Source organism: Heterodontus francisci, chromosome 43 (genome assembly GCF_036365525.1).
Source record: "Heterodontus francisci isolate sHetFra1 chromosome 43, sHetFra1.hap1, whole genome shotgun sequence".
NCBI classification, from domain to species: domain Eukaryota; kingdom Metazoa; phylum Chordata; class Chondrichthyes; order Heterodontiformes; family Heterodontidae; genus Heterodontus; species Heterodontus francisci.
Genome location: NC_090413.1, coordinates 24226601 through 24248298, shown reverse-complemented (window position 1 = coordinate 24248298; position 21698 = coordinate 24226601). Strand labels below are relative to the sequence as shown.

The following is a 21698-nucleotide window of genomic DNA, read 5'->3' as shown; positions in this document are numbered from 1 at the left end:
GTTTTACCCTCCGTAATCACTACACACAGCACAGCTAATACCAAAAAAAAGCAAAATACTGCGGATACTGGAAATTTGAAAGAGAAACCGAATACTGCAAATACTCAGGCAGCGTCTGTGGAGATTTAACCTTTTGTCATAGCTTGAAAAAGTTAGAGGTCTCACAGTTTTCAAACAATTAAAGAGCCAGGAAAAGGTGGGGAGGGATGTCGGGGGATGGGGAAACGGTGACGAAAGAACAAAGAGGAAGCTCGGTGATAGGGTGGAGGACAGGAGTGATTAATTGACAAGGAATGATGGTGCAAGGCCAGAGGGGGTGGTAATTGGACAATAATGAAACAAAACGTCGGTCTACTTCAAGTATAAAGGGCAGCTAATACCAATCCCTTCACTGGTTGTGCATTTTTGAATCCAGTCTGGAACTGTTTCAACTCATTCTCCTGTTTCAATTAAAGTAACCTGCTCTGTTACTGATTATGTATATGGACATGTACCTGTGTATTGTTATACGTTTGTTTACTTGCATGTATATAATTCATCAAACCAATGCCTTGCTGTGTTATAACCTCCAGGATTCAAAGGGATTTACTGTGAGACCGATATTAACGAGTGCGAGAGCAATCCCTGTGTAAACAACGGTGTGTGTACGGATATCGTCAATGGCTTCGTCTGCAAGTGCCCCTCAGGTAAGAAGCAATCTTACATGGGCACAGATCTCCCTGAACATTCACTGTTGTCATGATACCCTGGTGAGATGGTCTTGCAGAAAAACGCAGGCATTTGGACACCGCAATGCATACTTCAATCTTGTATGGGTTTGTTTGACAACTCTTTCAGTAGCTCAGTCGCCCAGTGAGGAGTTGAGGAACTGAGATATGATTGCTCTCATGTTCCATTCAACTAACTCAGCTGGCCTGGAGGAGCAGCTAGGTGCTTGTTGGCCTCAGTACCTTTCAGCAGAGGAGTAGGGGAAGATCAGCCAGCACCAGCTACTGATTGCTATCAAGTAACTCTTGTGGGAAAACATGGGTGTGGACATTAGATTAGTAAGATCAGGTTCAGCTGTAATCTTCCTCCCGCTGTGGTTCATTAGGTTGTTCAGCTTCACTCATTGAATCATTGAATGATGCAGAAGGAGGCCAGTCAGCCCATCATGCCTCTGCCAGCTCTTTGAAATAACTATTCAATTACTCCTAGTCCCTTGCCCTTTCTGCAGAGCCCTGCAAATTTTTCCCCTTCAAGTATTTATCCAATTCCCTTTTGAAAATTGCTATTAAATCTGCTTCCACTGCCCTTTCAGGCAGCACATTTCAGATCATAACTCACTAAATTAAAAAAAAAATTCTTCATGTCGCCTCTAGTTCTTTTGTCAATTACCTTAAATCTGTGTCCTCTGGTAACTGACCCTTCTGTCACTGGAAACAGTCTCCCCATATTTACTCTATCAAAATCATTCATTACTTTGAACACCTTTATCAAGTCTCCTCTTAACATTTCTCTGTTCCAAGAACAATCCCAACTTCTCCAGTCTCTCCACGCAGCAAAGTCCTGCATCCCTGCTCGCATTCATGAAGAATTTATACACGAGTGAGGTTTTAGAATTCCTTCCCTAAACCTCTCCACCTTTCTATCTCTCTCTGCTCCTTTAGAACACTCCTTAACCTACCTCTTTGTCCAAGATCTTGGTCAACTGTCCTTATGTCGTCTTATGTGACTTGGTGTCACGTTTTGTTTGATCACTACTGTGAAGCATCTTGGGCTGTTTCACTGTTAAAAGTGCTATATAAATGAAAGTTGTTGTTGAAAGCATGACTGGCACTCATTCAGCCTCACCCCCGGATTACTCAGTGCCTCAAGGAGAAATGGAAAAAAGAAACTGAGAAGGATTTCCGGTTTTTAATTGAAAAAGAAAGCAGACCACTCTCCCTACACACTGGTCCTGATCGGAGTTCAGAAGAACATTGATATAACCAGGTGAAACATTCCTCAGGATCTACAGCCAAGGACTGCTTCACCTTTTATTTAAATACAGAGTAGTGTCACAGTGACACCAGCGTGCAATGTGCATTGTGACTTATTTTGTCTCTTGTCCAAGGTATGGTTACCATAGTTGCAGTCCTGCTGGATCCATGGAAATATCATCTGTGGAATGCAGTTGGTCACGGTCGAATAACATTAGATTGCTGTGTTGCAATGAAATGTTGGCATTTTCAGAGGTTGGGAAGATTTATTTTTTTTGAAGTATCTTGGAATAGTACCAGTGACCATTCATTTCCCCAAGGAGAGTCTGCGAGACTGCAAGCCAGATATGGAGTGTTGGAAGCAGTGACAACAATATTGCAAATGTCACTTTATACTGCCCTACTTTTGATAGAAAATATAGGATGATAGAATCTTACAGCACAGGAGGAGGCCATTTGGCCCATCATGTCTGTGCTGGCTCCATGAAAGAGCTATCCAATTAGTTCCATTCCCCTGCTCTTTCCCCATGGCCTTGTAATTTGTTTTTCTTTTCAGAATTTCCTACATCAAATTCCCCTTTGAAAGTTACTATTGAATCTGCTTTCACTGCCCTTTCAGGCAGCACATTCCAGATCACAACAACTCGCTATTTAAAAAAGTGTCCCCATCTCTTCCCTGTGGTTTTCCAATCTCGACATTACTGTATTAATGATATCTAGAGGAGTGGGCATTTGACACTGATTACAATTGAGTAGTTAAATCTTGACTATCCAAAAAGTGTTGAGAGTTTCGCACTTAAATGATGGTCACGCACTGCATTACATCGCACTGTGCATAATGGTTCTCATTCATACCCCTCATATGTTTGCAGGCTGTCCCTGTAAATATTTACTAACTAAATTAGCATCATTCAAGATCTAGGAATGAAGGAGTAGGCCATTCAGCTCATCGAGCCTGCTCCACCATTCAGTTATATCATGGCTGATCATCTGCCTCAATGCCACTTTCCTGCATTATCCCCATATACCTTGATGTCATTAGTATTTAGGTATCTATCGATTTCTGTCTTGAACATGCTCAATGATTGAGCTTCCACGGGCTTTTGGGGCAGAGAATTCCAAAGACTCACCATCCTCTGTGTCAAGAAATTCCTCCTTATCTCAGTTTTAAACGGCCTGCCTCTTATTCTGAGACAGTGTCCCCTGGTTCTAGACTCACCAGCCAGAAGAAACATCCTATCTCCTTCCACCCCGTCACGCCCTGTAAGAATTTTGTAAGTTTCAATGAGCTCACGTCTAATTCTTCAAAACTCTAGAGAATACAGGCCCAGTTTCCTCAATCTCTCCTCGTAAGACAATTCCGCCATCCCGGGGATTAGTCTGGTGAATCTCTGTTGCACTCCCTCTATGGCAAGTATAGAAATCAAGATCTAGAAATTGCTTCTTTAAAATATGAGTTTCATGAAATTTATGCCAGTGTGTCATTTTATAAGAAAGTAGTTGAATATTTGCATTTATATGTGGCATCTCATTAAATCTGTCAGGGACATCTCGGTGCTTCTCGTACAATGAATTACTTTGAAGTGCAGTGTCCATTGTATTCTGGGTCAACATGGTAGTCATTTGGCACACAGACAGTTCCCACAAATAGCAACGAGATGAGTGACTAGTCCATCTGGTGTTAGTTGAGGGAGGAGTGTTGGCCAGGACACAAGAGGAACTCCCTGCTCTTTTCCAAATTGTGCCATGGGATCTTTCACATCCAGCAGGACAAGCAGACAGGGCCTTTGGTTTAATGGATCCTGTGAAGCACAGCATTTACAGTAATGTACCATTCCCTTGCTACTATGCAGAATTGTCAGTTTAGAATATCTGTAAATTATATGCCAATGTGCACTATAGGTGGTCAAAGAGCTAGGCTTTAAGGAGCATCTTGTAGAAGGTTAGAATGGCTGAGAGGTTTAGGGAAGGAATTCCAGAGCTTGGGGCCTTGGCAGCTGCAGGCCCGGCCACTAATGGTAGAGCGATGAAAATTGCACTATGTAACACAACCAAGAGATCTTTCTGATGGCCAGATTGGTGCTCTGGAGCATAACCTGATGGTAGAGGAGGAGAGAAGGAACACCTGGTCATCGTATTGCAGACCTCAGTGGCTATTGAACAGCTATTATCTGACACACTAACTAATAATCAGGAGCACGAACCCTGGCTTTCGGGGGTGCTGGGGGTCAGTTGCATAGTGCCACCCTGGTTGAGGTGAGCGAATTCAGCGCAGAGTTGGAATTGATCTGGTTGACCTGTTCTGTATGGCTCAGTTAGACATCACTTTCACCAACTGGGAGCTCTCGTATTCACTTTGCTGCAATTTCCCCCTCACGCTAGTCCAGGAGAAATCTTTGCTTTCTTTAAATCAGCAGTGCAGCCAAATCTGTCCAGACCCACAGCAACAATCCGTGTGCCGACTTATTCAGTAAGAATAGAAAGACTTGCATTACTCTATAGTATCTTTCACAACTTCAGGATGTCCCAAAGCACTTGATAGCTGCTGATGTACTTTTATAGTCACTGTTGTGATGTAGGAAATGTGCCAGCCAATCTGTGCACAGCAAGTTCCAAAAAGCAGCAAAGTGATAATGACCTGTTTTTGTGATGTTGGTTGAGGGATAAATATTTGCCAGGACACCGGGGAGAACTTCCCTGCTCTTCTTTGAAATAATGCCACGGCATCTTTTCCATCCACCTGAGAGAGCAGACGGGGCCTCAGTTTAATGTCTCATCCGCAAGACAGCACCTCTGACAGTACAGCATTCGCTCAGTAGTGCAGTGGAGGAACAGGAGCAGAGATTCTTACTGTGCTATCTGTCTGAAATCATTCATTTGTATAAAAAATATGCATACAACCTCACTATGCATTGGACAATGAGGAAATATGGCTTCAATATGGTCCAATTTAGCAAAAGGCATGTAATCCCCTGTCCACTGACATCAACATGCTTTAATTATGGGCTCTACTGTGACTATTTACCTCTTAGAATGACAGCATATTGCCTCTCTTCTCTGTCCAATATGTAAAATAAGCGAATGAGTATTGCATTTACAATGGCTGTGTTTTGCAGTCTGGTATATGAAGTCAACAATTATTTCCTTTATGCTTGTAGTTTGGTTCTTGTGCCACTAAAAAAAAAATGCAATAAAGGCCTACTGTACCTATTTACTCCTTCCCCTTTTTCCTTTTAGGTCTCCTGTTCCTTCCAAACCTGACCACATCCTGCCCTGTCTCACTCCTTTTTTTGAATTTGAAGTGTTAGCTCTAATGTGGTTACTTGTTTGCAGACAGTGCTTCGAATCTGTCGAGGCAGACTGCACTGAGGAGAAATGCTTCCTGCTCTGACTGGCAACCTGTGAACCTTGCACCTTTCATCAACTTGAGCTCATCTAAAACTCTGCTGCTCGTACCCTAACTCATACCAGATCTGTTCATCCATCAACCCTGTGCTTGCTGACTTGCATTGGCTCCCAGTCCTGCAACAATTCAATTTAAAAATTCACATCCTTGTTTTCAAATCCTTCCATAGCCTCATTCCATATCTCTGTAACCTCCTCCAGCCCTACAATGCTCTGAGATCTCTATGTTCCTCCAATTCTGGCCTCGTGCATTCCTGATTTTCATTACATCACCATTGGTGGCTGTGCTTTTATCTGCCTGGGCCCTGAGCTCTGGAATTCTCTCTCTGCTCCTTTAAGACAGTCCTTAAAAACCTACTTCTTTGACCAAGCTTTTGATCATCTGTCGTAATATCTCCATACGTGGCTCGGTGTCAACACTTCTGTGAACCGCCTTGGGAAGTTTTACTACATTAAAGGCCCTATATAATTGCAAGTTGTTGTTGACAATTTCAAGAACCCACTGCAAATGCCAAATGTTTGAGTTACGTGATCTTCAGTGGTAGAGAAATGCTGCTGTGTAAGGTTCAAGGAGTTAACGGTTTAGGGTGTTGGAGAATGTGGAGGGTTTTGTGTGGAAATTGGTACATTGCCTGACCTAACTGACTGATACTGTGCCCAAAATGGTTAGTTTAATGCAGTATTGATCAAATGCAAGATCAGAAAATATGTTACACTGGGCATTAAGTCATAACTGCACATTTTTTGTAACCATCAAAATTCCTGCCCTGCGTTTTGCTTAGTAGGTGTTTAACTGGGGAGAGGCCTGCAGTATAGGCCTCACCAGCTTTTCTTGTGGTGGGGAGGTTATTCAGAGGTCAGGGTGCAGTATACCTCAGCCAGTCCTTTGAAGAAGCTCTCCGTTGGTGGTTGATTGACAAGAGGGGCCGTGTCTGTTATCTCCTGGAGGCGGACAATGTGCCAATTGTTCTCCAAAGGCATCAGTTCCCCTCGCCTGAGAAGTAGCTGCCCTTAATGAGAGGGAGGCTCAATTCTTTTAGGCCCAATTTACATTTGGGGCAGACACAGGGCCCCTCATATGCTTACTGTGTTTCACATGCAACCATTGAAGGCCCTGCTTGAAGGAGCAGCACCTCAGAATACAACTGACAGATTCAGTCAGTTCTCCTGGTGCTCCCACTCTCTTTTCATATTCTGAATTGTCACTGTGCTTTCCCTTTCTCAATAAGCTGACACAGGAATACATTGACAGAGGGCTCCCAAGTTTCTGAATACGTTTTTTGTTGAGATTCTAGAGAGCTGTGGAATATAAATTTCTGATCTGAATTTAGACAATTCCACTCAGCAGCCACGGACTTTTTAAATCTTACAAAATTCTCTTCAGTGAAACACCTGGGCTATGATGATGTAAATGGATCTCCCCACAAAGATTACATCAGCAAATATTTCCCTCTATTTTCCCACCTATTGTGTCTCCTTCCCAAGTTATTTCACCTGCCCTGTTCCCGATATCCTTGCGATATGCCCAGTCCATGTGCATTTCCACTGATTCTATCAGGGGCATTGCTTACCTGATCCGTCAAGAGGCGTTCTTGACCGGCTTGGGACTAATGACCCTCCAGTCATCAACTTAATCTTGGCCTTGAGAAGAATCTTTTCTGTTGAAGGTGAATTCATGATCAACTGCAGGAAACCTGCGCACTGTCCGGTGGTTCAGGTGAAGCTGTAAGTTAATCAAGGAAAATAAAAATCAAGACTTCTTTGGCTTAAGCCAGCTGAACACCGAGATTGTATTGGAGCCTTCACCAGTGTTCCACCTGGCTATTATTTTTTTGTAATACAAACATAGAAGACTTTTCTTAGAGTACATTGTAAACTCTCTTGATGCTTTGTAGTTTTCAAAGCAGCGATGGAAAAGTCAAAAGAAAAAGTTACAAGACAATGATAGATCATTTAGTGAGGTGCTGTTGATGAAAGCCAGTGCACTTCAGTTTTGTGATAGATGGAAAAACAAGAAAGCCTCGCACTTAAATGCACCAAATCACAGCTCTCACCATTTCATGTGCAACAAATTACTCTGAGGTGCAACAGTTTGTATAAGCAAGTGCAGTAATCACTCTACACACAGCAAGATCCCACAAGTAGCGACGAGGCCGGCGAGCAGTTTTTTGGGTGTTGGTTGAGGGAGGGATGTCGATGAATGCCGGGAGAACCTCCGACCATTCTTCCGATACTGCAGTGAGATCTTCCACTGGAACTGAGAGTTTAATGTTCCCTCTGAAAGACAGCACCTCCAACAATGCAGCATTCCCTCAGTATTGCACTGCAGTCTCAGTGTAGGCTGGCAAAAGGCCTTTAATGCCTTGTTTAAAAAGAAAATATAAAAGGAATTTTATTGACATGCATTGCAATTTCCCATCCCCATGTTTTTGAAAACATATGCTGGATTCTGCACTGTCTGTATTCTATTGAAAATTGAATTATATGGTTGCTTTAAGGTCTTGTCATATACAGTTATGCTGCTGTTAGCCACTAATTTCAGTTTATGCACTGGATCTCATCAAATAGTACAGCAGATACCATGCACACAAATTTACTTGTTGCACAGCATTTCAAAATTTGCTTCTGCAGCACTCAGATTTCGATTTTGGCTTCTGTCCTCAACCTATCCTGAATTTACATGTCACAATCACTTTACTTGATTAAAGTATTGAGTGAAAGGAAAGAAAACCTTACATTTTAAAAAGCACCTTTCGTGACCTCAGGACGTCCCAAAGCGCTTTATAGCCAATGAAGTACTTTTTGAAGTACACTGTTAGAATGTAGGAAATGGGGCAGAAAATATGCGCACAGCAAGGTCCCACAACAAACAATGAGATAATGACCAGATAATGTGTTTTAGTCATGTTGATTGAGGGATGAACATTGGCCAGGCCACCAGGGAGAACTCCCCGTCTCTTTGAACAGTATGGTAGGATCTTTTACGTCTCCTCCGAAAGGCGGAAACTCCAACAGTGCCGCACTGCCACAGTACTGCACTGGAGGGTCAGGCTAGAATTGGTGCTCGCGTCTCTGGAGTGGGACTTGAACTCATAAGCTTCTGAGTTAGAGATGAGAGTGCTACCCATTGAGCCATGGCTAAACCAACTAAATAGAGTGCAAACTGGCAGCATTGAAAATAATCCAAGAAAAGACTTCAGTATATCTAGGAGAGTTCAACACTGTGTCCCACTCCACTAAACTCATGATACAAGGGGATTGCACTCACTGGCACCGACAACATAGTGTTCTCAGATTCACTACTTTTTCAAAGTTGTTACTTGTTTGATCTAAGATTGGGATACCCGCAATTTCATTTCTCCTGTTCTCGCTAGGAAAAGCGAAGAGGAAGGAACCATAGAAGGCCTTTTGTACCCAGGGGGTTCTGAGAACACCAGATGAATGATAGGCAGTTCCTCCAAGTGGCCAGAGCTGTGGCAAGGTGGGGTAATTGCTCCCTTCACCAGGCACCCAAATCTACAGGGCAAAGGGTAAATTTTAGCAGGCTGTACACAGTCGACAAGGCCTCACATAGTGCAAGTACATGAATTGGAAACTTGTGGACAGTGCAGAATTTGCCCATTGGTGGATGATAGCGGAAGGAATTGTTATATCCTGACCGTTATTCTGGTTGAGGTCAGTAACTCATTAAAAGCAAACTTTGGAACAAGACCTTTACTGAAGCCTGCAGTTCAAGATAACTGTGCTTGTGGCCTGTCCTGTCACGCATGTAGGAACAGGAGTAGGCCATTCAGCTCCTTGAGCTGGTTCTGCCATTCACCAAGCAGTTTGACAGCAGGAAAGGCTAACTCATCTTTCTTTCTGTTCTGCAGGTTTTACCGGATCGATGTGTCAGATTGACATTGACGAATGTGCAAGCACTCCCTGCCAGAACGGAGCCAAGTGCATCGACAGGCCCAATGGATATGAATGCAAATGCGCAGAAGGTAAGCCTATGAACTACTTGCAGCTAAACACAGCCACTTAGAACAGTGTCCATCCAGTTATCACAGATACTGCAGTAGTCCAAACACTTCCCCCAGTGACTCAATGGTTCATTTTTGCTTGTGATGCCTCCACAGTCGAGGAGCCTACCCCTGCACATGGATTACGCTGCTATGTGAAGCATTAGCCACTTGGATTGTACCAGCTGATGCTTATGGAATTGTAGCTTGAAAGAGTCGGGGAGGGGAATTATTTTTCTATAAACTAAAATAGCTAATATCTCTTAATGGGTAATTGGGGAGGAGATACTCTAAAAGTACCTGGCCCTTAAATTCTGCAGAAAACGACCTGAAACTATTTTATAACGATCATCTATAATATCTGTAGGGTATTTTTTGGCTCAAAATGGGGTAGGTTTTTCTCAATGGTTCATACTCACTACACCCCGAGCCCCATCGCATACCCAACACTGTGATTGATAGGCCAAAGTGTGAGCAGCACAGAAGTGAAACTTCCACTTCTTTAATATTTTTGTAGCTGGGACTTAAATAGCTGATGCTTATCTTCCTGGCATTATTTCAATGAATGAAACCTTTAAGGATGATCTGTTGTGCACACATGAGCTATAGCTGCCTTTACTCAATCTCAAAATGAAGGAGGAAAATTGGGGCCTGCATTGCACTCTGAGTAATGTAATTGCCAAATCATTAACATCCCTGAAATTACTTGAATTCCAGCTATTAATTCAATGATTTAACTCATTCCAATCAGGGAGTTAGAGAGAAGTTTCTTGCGTAGTTTTCAGAAGATGTTAAATTTATATACAGATGAGTTGAAGAAAAATAAAACCTCTTGAGGGGACTGACACTAACAGGGCCCTTCAATAGATAAAGCTGTATTGTTTAGGCCAGCCTGATTAGTATTCACAGGATCTGGACCCAGGCACCAGGGAAGCCTATTGGATATGATGTCTATTGTGCTGACAGCTCATAGAATATTCTGTTGAACAATAGCAGGTTTGTGCTATTTTTCCACAACTCCCCCTTTTTTTTTTCACTCCCTGCAACAGGGCCTCAGATCAGTCCTGAGGTGGTGCATGGAGTGAATGTGAGAACCAATTTTTCTGTGTGTCTGTCAGGCACTAGCACAGAAAAGGGAGACAGAAATAACACACATTTCACAAATAGATTAGAAGTGATTCTAAAAGGAACACAGCTTAAGGTTTTTTTAGTAGAGATATATATAAATAGGTGGGGATCACATCCCAACAGGGTCTAACCAGGTACAGCTGTTTGCTGTGATGTTTTAATCCAGTGGTTTAGTGGATAAATGTGTGGTGTGTTGCGTATCTGAACAATGTGCACCAGTAGGTTATGTCTGATGGACTGATTGGTCTTGTGAACTTTGCCCAATAATCTGCCCTCATGCTGCAGAGTTTTGCACCCACCTTGCAGGTAGCTCCACCTACCCCCTTTCCATTGATTTCCCCAGTTAAGATGGCCTTGATTCACTCCAATCACCACTTCCCCAGACAGACCAAGCAATGTTTGGCTGTCACTACAAACTGGGGACAGCAGCCTGAGTCCCCATTCTGTACTCAGTGCCCCTTCCCTCAGCATAGCATCCCAGTAATGAGGGGAATCGACCCCAACTTAGATGACCACCAGCATTTTTAAAATTCATTCCTGGGATGTGGGCGTCACTGGCCAGGCCAGCATTTATTGCCCATCCCTAATTGCCCTTGAGAAGGTGGTGGTGAACTGCCTTCTTGAACCGCTGCAGTCCATGTGGGGTAGGTACAACCACAGTGCTGTTAGGAAGGGAGTTCCAGGATTTTGAACCAGTGACAGTGAAGGAACGGCAATACAGTTCCAAGTCAGGATGGTGTGTGGCTTGGAGGGGAACTTGCAGGTGGTGCCCTTTTGCTGCCCTTGTCCTTCTGGTTGGTAGAGGTCGTGGGTTTGGGAGGTGCTGTCTAAGGAGCCTTGGTGCGTTGCTGCAGTGCGTCTTGTAGATGGTACACACTGCTGCCACTGTGTGTTGGTGGTGGAGGGAGTGAATGGCACCCCATCCACAAACAATCAAGCGGGCTGCTTTGTCCTGGATAGTGTCGAGCTTCTTGAGTGTTGTTGGAGCTGCGCCCATCCAGGCAAGTGGAGAGTATTCCATCACACTCCTGACTTGTGCCTTGCAGAGGGGGAGTCAGGAGGTGAGTTACTCACTGCTGGATTCCTAGCCTCTGACCCACTCTTGTAGCCACAGTATTTATATGGCTACTCCAGTTCAGTTTCTGGTCAATGGTAGCCCCTTGGATGTTGATAATGGGGGATTCAGTGATGGTAATGCCATTGAAAGCCAAGGGGAGATGGTCATTGCCTGGCACTTGTGTGGCGCGAATGTTGCTTGCCACTTATCAGCCCAAGACTGGATATTGCTGCATTTCTACACGGACTGCTTCAGTGTCTGAGGAGTTGCGAAAGGTGCTGAACATTGTGCAATCATCATCGAATATCCCCACTTCTGACCTTATCATTGAAGGAAGGTCATTGATGTAGCAGCTGAAGTTGGTTGGGCCTAGGACACTACCCTGAGGAACTACTGCAGTGATGTCCTGGAGCTCAGATGATTGACCTGCAATAACCACAACCATCTTACTTTGCGCTAGGTATGACTCCAGCCAGCGGAGAGTTTTTCCCCGATTCCCATTGACTTCAGTTTCGCTAGCGCTCCTTGATGCCATACTCTGTCAAATGCTGCCTTGATGTCAAGGGCAGTCACTCTCACCTCACCTCTTGAGTTCAGCCCTTTTTGTCCATGTTTGAACCAAGGCTGTAATGAGGTCAGGAGCTGAGTGGCCCTGGCGGAATCCGCTTGATGGCACTGTTGATGACACCTTCCACCACTTTACTGATGATTGAGAGTAGGCTGATGGGGTGGTAATTGGCCAGGTTGGTCTTGTCCTGCTTTTTGTGTACAGGACATACCTGACAAATTTTCCACATTGCAGGGTAGATGCCAGTGTTGTAGCGGTCTTGGAACAGCTTGGCTAGGGATCCGGCAAGTTCTGGAGCACAGGTCTTCAGTACTATTGCTGGAATATTGTCAGGATCCATAGCCTTTGCAGTATCCAGTGTCTTCATTTCTCTATATCACGCAGAGTGAATTGAATTGGCTGAAGTCTGACATCTGTGATGCTGGGGACTTCAGGAGGAGGCCGAGATGGATCATCAACTCGGCACTTCTGGCTGAAGATTGTTGCAAATGCTTCAGCCTTATCTTTCGCACTGATGTGCTGGGCTCCCCCATCATTGAGGATGGGGATATTTGTGGAGCCACCTCCTCCAGTTAGTTGTTTAATTGTCCACCACCTTTCATGACTGGCTGTGGCAGGACTGCAGAGCTTAGATCTGATCCGTTGGTTATGGGATCGCTTAGCTCTGTCTATTGCATGCTGCTTACGCCGTTTGGCACGCAGTAGGTCCTGTGTTGTAGATTCACCTGGTTGACACCTCATTTTGAGGTATGCTTGGTGCTGCTCCTGGCATGCCCTCCTGCACTCTTCATTGAACCAGGGTTGGTTTCCTGGCTTGATGGTAATGGTAGAGTGGGGGATATGCCGGGCCATGAGGTTACAGATTGTGGTTGAGTACAATTCTGCTCCTGCCCCACAGCGTCTCGTGGATGCTCAGTTTTGCATTGCTAGATCCGTTTGAAATCTATCTCATTTAGCACGGTGATAGTGCCACACAACACAATGGACGGTATCCTCAATGTGAAGGCGGGACTTCGTCTCCACAAGGACTGTGCGGTGGTCACTTCTACCAATAATGCCATGGACAGATGCATCTGCGGCAGGCAGATTGGTGAGGATGAGGTCAAGTATGTTTTTCGCTCTTGTTGGTTCCCTCACCACGTGCTGCATACCCAGTCTAGCAGCTATGTCCTTTAGGACTTGGCCAGCTTGGTCAATAATGGTGCTACAGAGCCACTCTTGGTGATGGACATTGAAGTCCCCCATGCAGAGTACATTCTGTGCCCTTGCCACCCTCAGTGCTTCCTCCAAGTGGTGTTCAACATGGAGGAGTACTGATTCATCAGCTGAGGGAGGGAGGTAAGTGGTAATCATCAGAAAGTTTCCTTGTCCATGTTTGACCTGATGCTATGAGACTTCATGGGGTCTGGAGTCGATGTTGAAGATTCCCAGGGCAACTCCCTCCCTCCCGTATACCACTGTGCCACCACCTCTGGTGGGTCTGTCCTGCAGGTGGGACAGGACGTACCCAGGGATGGTGATGGCAGTGTCTGGGACATTGTCCGTCAGGTATGATTCCGTGACTATGACTATGCCAGGCTTGACAACTCTCCCAACTTTGGCACAAGTCCCAGATGTTAGTAGGAAGGACTTTGCAGGATCGACAGGGCTGGGTTTTCCGTTGTCGTTTCCGTTGCCTAGGTCGATGCCGGGTGGTCTGTCCGGTTTCATTCTTTTTTTATTGATTTCATAGTGGTTAGATACAACTGAATGGCTTGCTAGGCCATTTCAGAGGGCATTTAAGAGTCACCCACATTGCTGTGGGTCTGGAATCACGTGTAGGCTAGACCAAGTAAGGACAGCAGATTTCCTTCCCTAAAGGTCATTAGTGAACAATCGACAATGGCCATCATTAGACTAGCTTTTTAATTCCAGATTTATTTATTGAATTCAAATTCCACCTTCTGCTGTGGTGGGATTTGAACCCACATCCCCAGAGCAATACCCTGGTTCCCTGGATTGCTAGTCCAGTGACAGTGCCACTGCCTCCCCTTGCAAGCGCTCTCCCACGTTTGCCAGAGCTGGAACCCAAAACCAACAAGCTGCCTTGTTTCCCCCTCCCCATCACCTGCATTGCTTCCAGTGCCAAGGAAACAGGATGTACATATACACTGTTCCTGCAAGCTCTGTCTAATCTCAGTTGACTCCATGAAAATATATAAGGGAATGTGCACCTATAGGGTAGGTGGTACTAGGTTGTAAAATGCATGGAGGTTTATACACGGCAAGTTGATGGGGAGTTAAAGCCTTTGTATCAGATGATACCATTCAGATTGGAACATCAGCTATTAGTTACTATGAGCTTTTCAAAACCAATAGTGCCAAAGCATTGAAGGTAAAGAATTGTACCGATTAATTCCATATATAATCAGTACCAAGTGGAGAATTTGAGACGGCAACCAATTCTCAAGCTGACCATAGACCTCCAGAGCTCTCAATTTGTAACAATGTCCAATCTTCTCAATTGAGGTACCTCCTCGCATCCATTGGTAGCTGGTGTTCATACTCTGTGCCTTAAATATATCTGCTGGCCTAAATTTTTAGCTACATTTTGGAGCATTAGAGATCGGATACAAGCTCCAAGGTGCTAGATCCCATGCTCAGCAGTCGACCATTAAGAAAGTGATTTACAACTCCCTACATCAATAATGTGATTCCCCAGATCTTCTTTAGTTACTAGGAGGGTAAAAGAAAAAAGATTTGCATTTATACGGCGCCTTCTGCGCCCTCAGGACATCCCAAAGCACCTTACAGCCAATGAAGTAGTTTTTAAGAAGTATTGTAATGTAGGAAAGTAAAATTATATTCAGTTGCCATTTCTGATCTCTCGATTTCCTAGTTTCCGTACTGCAGTTTGGATGTTGTGGACATCGCTGTTCGCTGCTGCGCTCTTTGAAAGCCTCCTTTGCAACTTACCTGGGTTGTTTTTTTTTTGGGGGGGGGTGTTTCATTTTTGCGCTGCAGGTTTCGAAGGGAAACTGTGTGAGAGGAACATTGACGACTGCAACCCTGACCCCTGCCACCACGGAACCTGTGCCGACGGCATTGCCAGCTTCGCGTGCCACTGTGAGCTGGGCTACACTGGCTATCGGTGTGAGAACCAGATCAACGAGTGCCATAGCAACCCGTGCCAGAACTCTGGTAAATGCATCGATCTGGTGAATGAATACCTTTGTCACTGCCAACAGGGAACTTCAGGTAAAAATCTAAATTGAGCTTGGGCCTACTTTTTTTGGATCTGCTTTCTCTCTCATATTAGGTCTTCCCGTATGAACATGGAATAGTCAAGCAATGACTGGCCCTGACCTGGGACTCCCAGATGTTACTCTTGGACTGCCTTCTAAGTACAGTTCAAGACCAACTCGTAAGGGGAGCGAAGCATTAGGGCCTTGTTTTTGCTTGCACTCAATGTGGTCCCATGCTTTGCCAGCTTTCCTTCAAAATCTAACCCGTGACAGAAGGCGCTTCAGGATTCAACTCGGAATTCTGAATTTAATTTGCCCCAGCTGTAAAACAGGAGGATTAATCCCACTGTACTTTGGTTAATTGTTGTCACTAGGGAATCAATAAATGGGAGGACTGTGAAGTTTTTTCGTACTGCGACAAATGCCCAGCAGCACAATTATAGATTTTTTTTCACTCTCAGTCTTGGTTTTGTTTCACACCAGCAATTTTAATAAATCAGAATGGATTGTTGGTAGCGACACAGCTGCTATGTGTTGGGATGGATTTGAGTTGACCAATTCAGCAGATTGTAGTGTTAAACTAAAATGGCTTACCTGTAATTTTTGTTGGACCATATTCGATTCAATGTTAAATAAGCCTCCTAATAGAGTTGTTGCTGGATTGCTGTGTAACGATGAAAAGGCTGTGTCTTTCTGGCTTTTCACTGTGATGCTATTTCAGTGTTTCATTGACATTTGTACCATTAACTGCAGGTGTCAACTGCGAGATTAACCATGATGACTGTGCCAGCCAACCCTGTGATTATGGGATCTGCCAGGATGGCATTAATCGCTATGATTGTATCTGCAAACCAGGCTTTACAGGTGAGTTTCCGGCCTTTCTCAGCTTGGCTCCGTGCCTCGCACATGACAGCTCCATGGGTTTACATTCTACAATTAACAACATGTTCTGAGGCCTCATTCACTGAATAACTGAGTGTGAAGATCCTGTCGATGAGTTTTGTGGGGCTCCGAAGATGTTGCCCATACGCTTGAATGCTCCAGATGAAGTCTCTCGCTTCTATTGCTCTCTTAGTTTGTAAGGAAGAAAGTCACTCTCTTCTTTCAGGCCCACAATGCAACCTTGAAATAAATGAGTGCGCGTCAAGCCCTTGTCGGAATGGTGGCACCTGCATCGATGGTGAGGATGGCTTCTCTTGCCTCTGTCCGGATGGCTACCATGACCCCCTGTGTTACTCTGAGGTGGATGAATGCAGCAGCAGCCCCTGTGTGCACGGGACTTGTCACGATGACATCAATGGGTAAGGCAACAAAAAAGACAAAGATCTGGGAATTTTTGACTTTTTTTTCTCCTATTTTCAGTTTGGGAGTCTGTGAGCTGCTTTTGTCCCTCCTCCTCTTTCTAGAAAAAATAAAAGAAGTAATTTTTAACCTAACTTGCCAGTTGTGAAACCCACAGGATCAGTAAAACCTGGGAGTTAAATGGGCACACGATCCAATCCCAGTAGATGGGTTAGGTTAAACCTGTCCCTTAAATACCTGTCTCCCGCTCCACCCAATTTCTTGCTCCCCTGCTGGGGTTGGTTCCTATGATTCTCCAGTACTCCACCACCATCACCAGTCTTAATGTCTGACCCAGACACCAAGTTCCAGTGTTCCACGTACCACTCGATTACGGGAGGGATTGAACCGCGCATGATTCTCACCTACCCTGAGGTCCATGTAGTGACTCTCCAGCAAGGGGGTTCATTGGTCAGCGATCAGGATCAGGTATCCTCCTTAACTTCTGCCTCCCTACCATAAGGTACTGAGACCAGTTGTGGCTCTCAACTGGCAGACTGAATAACTTGAATGAGCAAACCTTTCACTCTCTGATTCTTCACTGGATGGTGCTCCTATTTACTGACGCAATGGGAAAGTTCAATTCCCATTTTATATTAAATCTCTCGCGCTCTCTCCCCTGGTCACGCTCTCTCAAGCTTTCTCCATCGCTCTTTCCCCCTCTCTCTCTCTTGCTCTTTCCCTCTCTTTCCCTCTCTCTCCTCTTTCCCTCTCTCTCTCTTTCCCTCTCTCCTCTCTTTCCCTCTCTCTCTCTTTCCCTCTCTCTCTCTTTCCCTCTCTCTCTCTTTCCCTCTCTCTCTCTTTCCCTCTCTCACTCTCTCTCTCTCTCTCTCTCTCTCTCTCTCTCTCTCTCTCTCTCTCTCTCGCTCTTTCCCCCTCTCTGTCTCTCGCTCTTTCCCTCTCTCTCTCGCTCTCGCTCTCTCTCGCTCTTTCCCCCTCTCTCTCTCTCGCTCTTTCTCTCTCTCTCTCTCGCTCTTTCCCCCTCTCTCTCTCTCGCTCTCTCGCTCTTCCCCCCCTCTCTCTCTCTCTCTCTCGCTCTTCCCCCCCTCTCTCTCTCTCGCTCTTCCCCCCCTCTCTCTCTCTCTCTCTCGCTCTTCCCTCCCTCTCTCTCTCTCTCGCTCTTCCCCCCTCTCTCTCTCTCTCTTCCCCCCCCTCTCTCTCTCTCTCGCTCTTCCCCCCCCCCTCTCTCTCTCGCTTTTCCCCCCCCCCTCTCTCTCTCGCTTTTCCCCCCCTCTCTCTCTCTCGCTCTTCCCCCCCCTCTCTCTCTCTCGCTCTTCCCCCCCCCTCTCTCTCTCTCGCTCTTCCCCCCCCCTCTCTCTCTCGCTCTTCCCCCCCCCTCTCTCTCTCGCTCATCCCCCCCCCTCTCTCTCTCGCTCTTCCCCCCTCTCTCTCTCGCTCTTCCCCCCCCCTCTCTCTCTCTCGCTCTTCCCCCCCCTCTCTCTCTCTCGCTCTCCCCCCCTCTCTCTCTCTCGCTCTTCCCCCCCCTCTCTCTCTCTCGCTCTTCCCCCCCCTCTCTCTCTCGCTCTTCCCCCCCCCCTCTCTCTCTCGCTCTTCCCCCCCCTCTCTCTCTCTCGTCTCCCCCCCTCTCTCTCTCTCGCTCTTCCCCCCCCTCTCTCTCTCTCGCTCTTCCCCCCCCTCTCTCTCTCTCGCTTTCCCCCCCCTCTCTCTCTCGCTCTTCCCCCTCTCTCTCTCGCTCTCCCCCTCTCTCTCTCGCTCTTCCCTCTCTTCTCTCTCTCTCTCGCTCTTCCCCCCCCTCTCTCTCTCTCTGCTCTTCCCCCCCCCTCTCTCTCTCTCGCTCTCCCCCCCTCTCTCTCTCTCTCTCTCGCTCTTCCCCCCCTCTCTCTCTCTCTCTCGCTTTCCCCCCCCCTCTCTCTCTCTCTCGCTTCTTTCCCCCCCCCTCTCTCTCTCTCGCTCTTTCCCCCCCCTCTCTCTCTCTCGCTCTTCCCCCCCCCTCTCTCTCTCTCGCTCTTCCCCCCCCTCTCTCTCTCGCTCTTCCCCCCCCTCTCTCTCTCGCTCTTCCCCCCCTCTCTCTCTCGCTCTTTCCCCCCCTCTCTCTCTCTCGCTCTTTCCCCCCTCTCTCTCTCGCTCTTCCCCCCCTCTCTCTCTCTCGCTCTTTCCCGCCCCCTCTCTCTCTCGCTCTTTCCCGCCCCCTCTCTCTCTCGCTCTCCCCCCCCTCTCTCTCTCCGCTCTCGCTCTCTCTCTGCTCTTTCCCCCCCCTCTCTCTCTCGCTCTTTCCCGCCCCCTCTCTCTCTCGCTCTTTCCCCCCCTCTCTCTCTCGCTCTTTCCCCCCCCTCTCTCTCTCGCTCTTCCCCCCCTCTCTCTCTCGCTCTTTCCCCCCCCTCTCTCTCTCGCTCTTTCCCCCCCCCTCTCTCTCTCTCGCTCTTTCCCCCCCCCTCTCTCTCTCGCTCTTTCCCCCCCCTCTCTCTCTCGCTCTTTCCCCCCCCTCTCTCTCTCCGCTCTTTCCCCCCCTCTCTCTCTCGCTCTTTCCCGCCCCCTCTCTCTCTCGCTCTTTCCGCCCCCTCTCTCTCTCGCTCTTCCCGCCCCCTCTCTCTCTCGCTCTTTCCCCGCCCCTCTCTCTCTCTCTCGCTCTTCCCGCCCCCTCTCTCTCTCGCTCTTTCCCGCCCCTCTCTCTCTCGCTCTTTCCCGCCCCCTCTCTCTCTCGCTCTTCCCGCCCCTCTCTCTCTCGCTCTTTCCCGCCCCCTCTCTCTCTCTCGCTCTTTCCCGCCCCTCTCTCTCTCTCGCTCTTTCCGCCCCCTCTCTCTCTCCTCTTTCCCGCCCCCTCTCTCTCTCGCTCTTTCCCGCCCCTCTCTCTCTCTCGCTCTTTCCCGCCCCCTCTCTCTCTCGCTCTTTCCCGCCCCCTCTCTCTCTCTCGCTCTTTCCCGCCCCTCTCTCTCTCGCTCTTTCCCGCCCCTCTCTCTCTCTCGCTCTTTCCCGCCCCCTCTCTCTCTCGCTCTTTCCCGCCCCTCTCTCTCTCTCGCTCTTTCCCGCCCCCTCTCTCTCTCGCTCTTTCCCGCCCCCTCTCTCTCTCGCTCTTTCCCGCCCCCTCTCTCTCTCGCTCTTGTCCCGCCCCTCTCTCTCTCTCGCTCTTTCCCGCCCCCTCTCTCTCTCTCGCTCTTTCCCGCCCCTCTCTCTCTCTCGCTCTTTCCCGCCCCCTCTCTCTCTCGCTCTTTCCCGCCCCCTCTCTCTCTCTCGCTCTTTCCCGCCCCTCTCTCTCTCTCGCTCTTTCCCGCCCCCTCTCTCTCTCTCGCTCTTCCCGCCCCCTCTCTCTCTCTCGCTCTTTCCCGCCCCCTCTCTCTCTCTCGCTCTTCCCGCCCCCTCTCTCTCTCTCGCTCTTTCCCGCCCCCTCTCTCTCTCTCGCTCTTTCCCGCCCCCTCTCTCTCCTCGCTCTTTCCCGCCCCTCTCTCTCTCTCGCTCTTTCCCGCCCCTCTCTCTCTCTCGCTCTTTCCCGCCCCCTCTCTCTCTCTCGCTCTTTCCCGCCCCCTCTCTCTCTCTCGCTCTTTCCCGCCCCCTCTCTCTCTCTCGCTCTTTCCCGCCCCCTCTCTCTCTCTCGCTCTTTCCCGCCCCCTCTCTCTCTCTCGCTCTTTCCCGCCCCCTCTCTCTCTCTCGCTCTTTCCCGCCCCCCTCTCTCTCTCTCGCTCTTTCCCGCCCCCCCTCTCTCTCTCTCGCTCTTTCCCGCCCCCCTCTCTCTCTCTCGCTCTTTCCCGCCCCCCCTCTCTCTCTCTCGCTCTTTCCCGCCCCCCCTCTCTCTCTCTCGCTCTTTCCCGCCCCCCCTCTCTCTCTCTCGCTCTTTCCCGCCCCCCCTCTCTCTCTCTCGCTCTTTCCCGCCCCCCTCTCTCTCTCTCGCTCTTTCCCGCCCCCTCTCTCTCTCTCGCTCTTTCCCGCCCCCCTCTCTCTCTCTCGCTCTTTCCCGCCCCCCTCTCTCTCTCTCTGCTCTTTCCCGCCCCCCCTCTCTCTCTCTCGCTCTTTCCCGCCCCCCTCTCTCTCTCTCGCTCTTTCCCGCCCCCCTCTCTCTCTCTCGCTCTTCCCGCCCCCCTCTCTCTCTCTCGCTCTTTCCCGCCCCCCCCTCTCTCTCTCGCTCTTTCCCGCCCCCCTCTCTCTCTCTCGCTCTTTCCCGCCCCCCTCTCTCTCTCTCGCTCTTTCCCGCCCCCCTCTCTCTCTCTCGCTCTTTCCCGCCCCCCTCTCTCTCTCTCGCTCTTTCCCGCCCCCCCTCTCTCTCTCTCGCTCTTTCCCGCCCCCCTCTCTCTCTCTCGCTCTTTCCCGCCCCCCTCTCTCTCTCTCGCTCTTTCCCGCCCCCCTCTCTCTCTCTCGCTCTTTCCCGCCCCCCTCTCTCTCTCTCGCTCTTTCCCGCCCCCCTCTCTCTCTCTCGCTCTTTCCCGCCCCCTCTCTCTCTCTCGCTCTTTCCCGCCCCCCTCTCTCTCTCTCGCTCTTTCCCGCCCCCCCTCTCTCTCTCTCGCTCTTTCCCGCCCCCCTCTCTCTCTCTCGCTCTTCCGCCCCCCTCTTCTCTCTCGCTCTTTCCCGCCCCCCCTCTCTCTCTCTCGCTCTTTCCCGCCCCCCTCTCTCTCTCTCGCTCTTTCCCGCCCCCACTCTCTCTCTCGCTCTTTCCCGCCCCCCCTCTCTCTCTCTCGCTCTTCCCGCCCCCTCTCTCTCTCTCGCTCTCTTCCCGCCCCCCCCTCTCTCTCTCTCGCTCTTTCCCGCCCCCCCTCTCTCTCTCTCGCTCTTTCCCGCCCCCTCCTCTCTCTCTCTCGCTCTTTCCCGCCCCCCCTCCCTCTCTCTCGCTCTTTCCCGCCCCCCCTCCTCTCTCTCGCTCTTTCCCGCCCCCCCCCCTCTCTCTCGCTCTTTCCCGCCCCCCCTCTCTCTCTCTCGCTCTTTCCCGCCCCCCCTCTCTCTCTCTCGCTCTTTCCCGCCCCCCTCTCTCTCTCTCGCTCTTTCCCGCCCCCCCTCTCTCTCTCGCTCTTTCCCGCCCCCCCTCTCTCTCTCTCGCTCTTTCCCGCCCCCCCTCCTCTCTCTCTA

At 48.5% G+C, this 21698-nt stretch overlaps 1 protein-coding gene across 2 annotated transcripts in view; it reads left to right on the top strand.

Moving 5' to 3' along the window:
- Positions 1-21698, top strand: part of notch3 (notch receptor 3) — a 360298-nt gene that overhangs the window by 268852 nt on the left and 69748 nt on the right. For both annotated transcript variants that reach the window (XM_068021188.1, XM_068021187.1), the window contains 5 exons: positions 573-686; positions 9239-9352; positions 15127-15360; positions 16101-16211; positions 16456-16648. In XM_068021188.1, coding sequence (XP_067877289.1) covers positions 573-686; positions 9239-9352; positions 15127-15360; positions 16101-16211; positions 16456-16648 — 766 coding nt within the window. The remainder of the gene's footprint in view (positions 1-572; positions 687-9238; positions 9353-15126; positions 15361-16100; positions 16212-16455; positions 16649-21698) is intronic.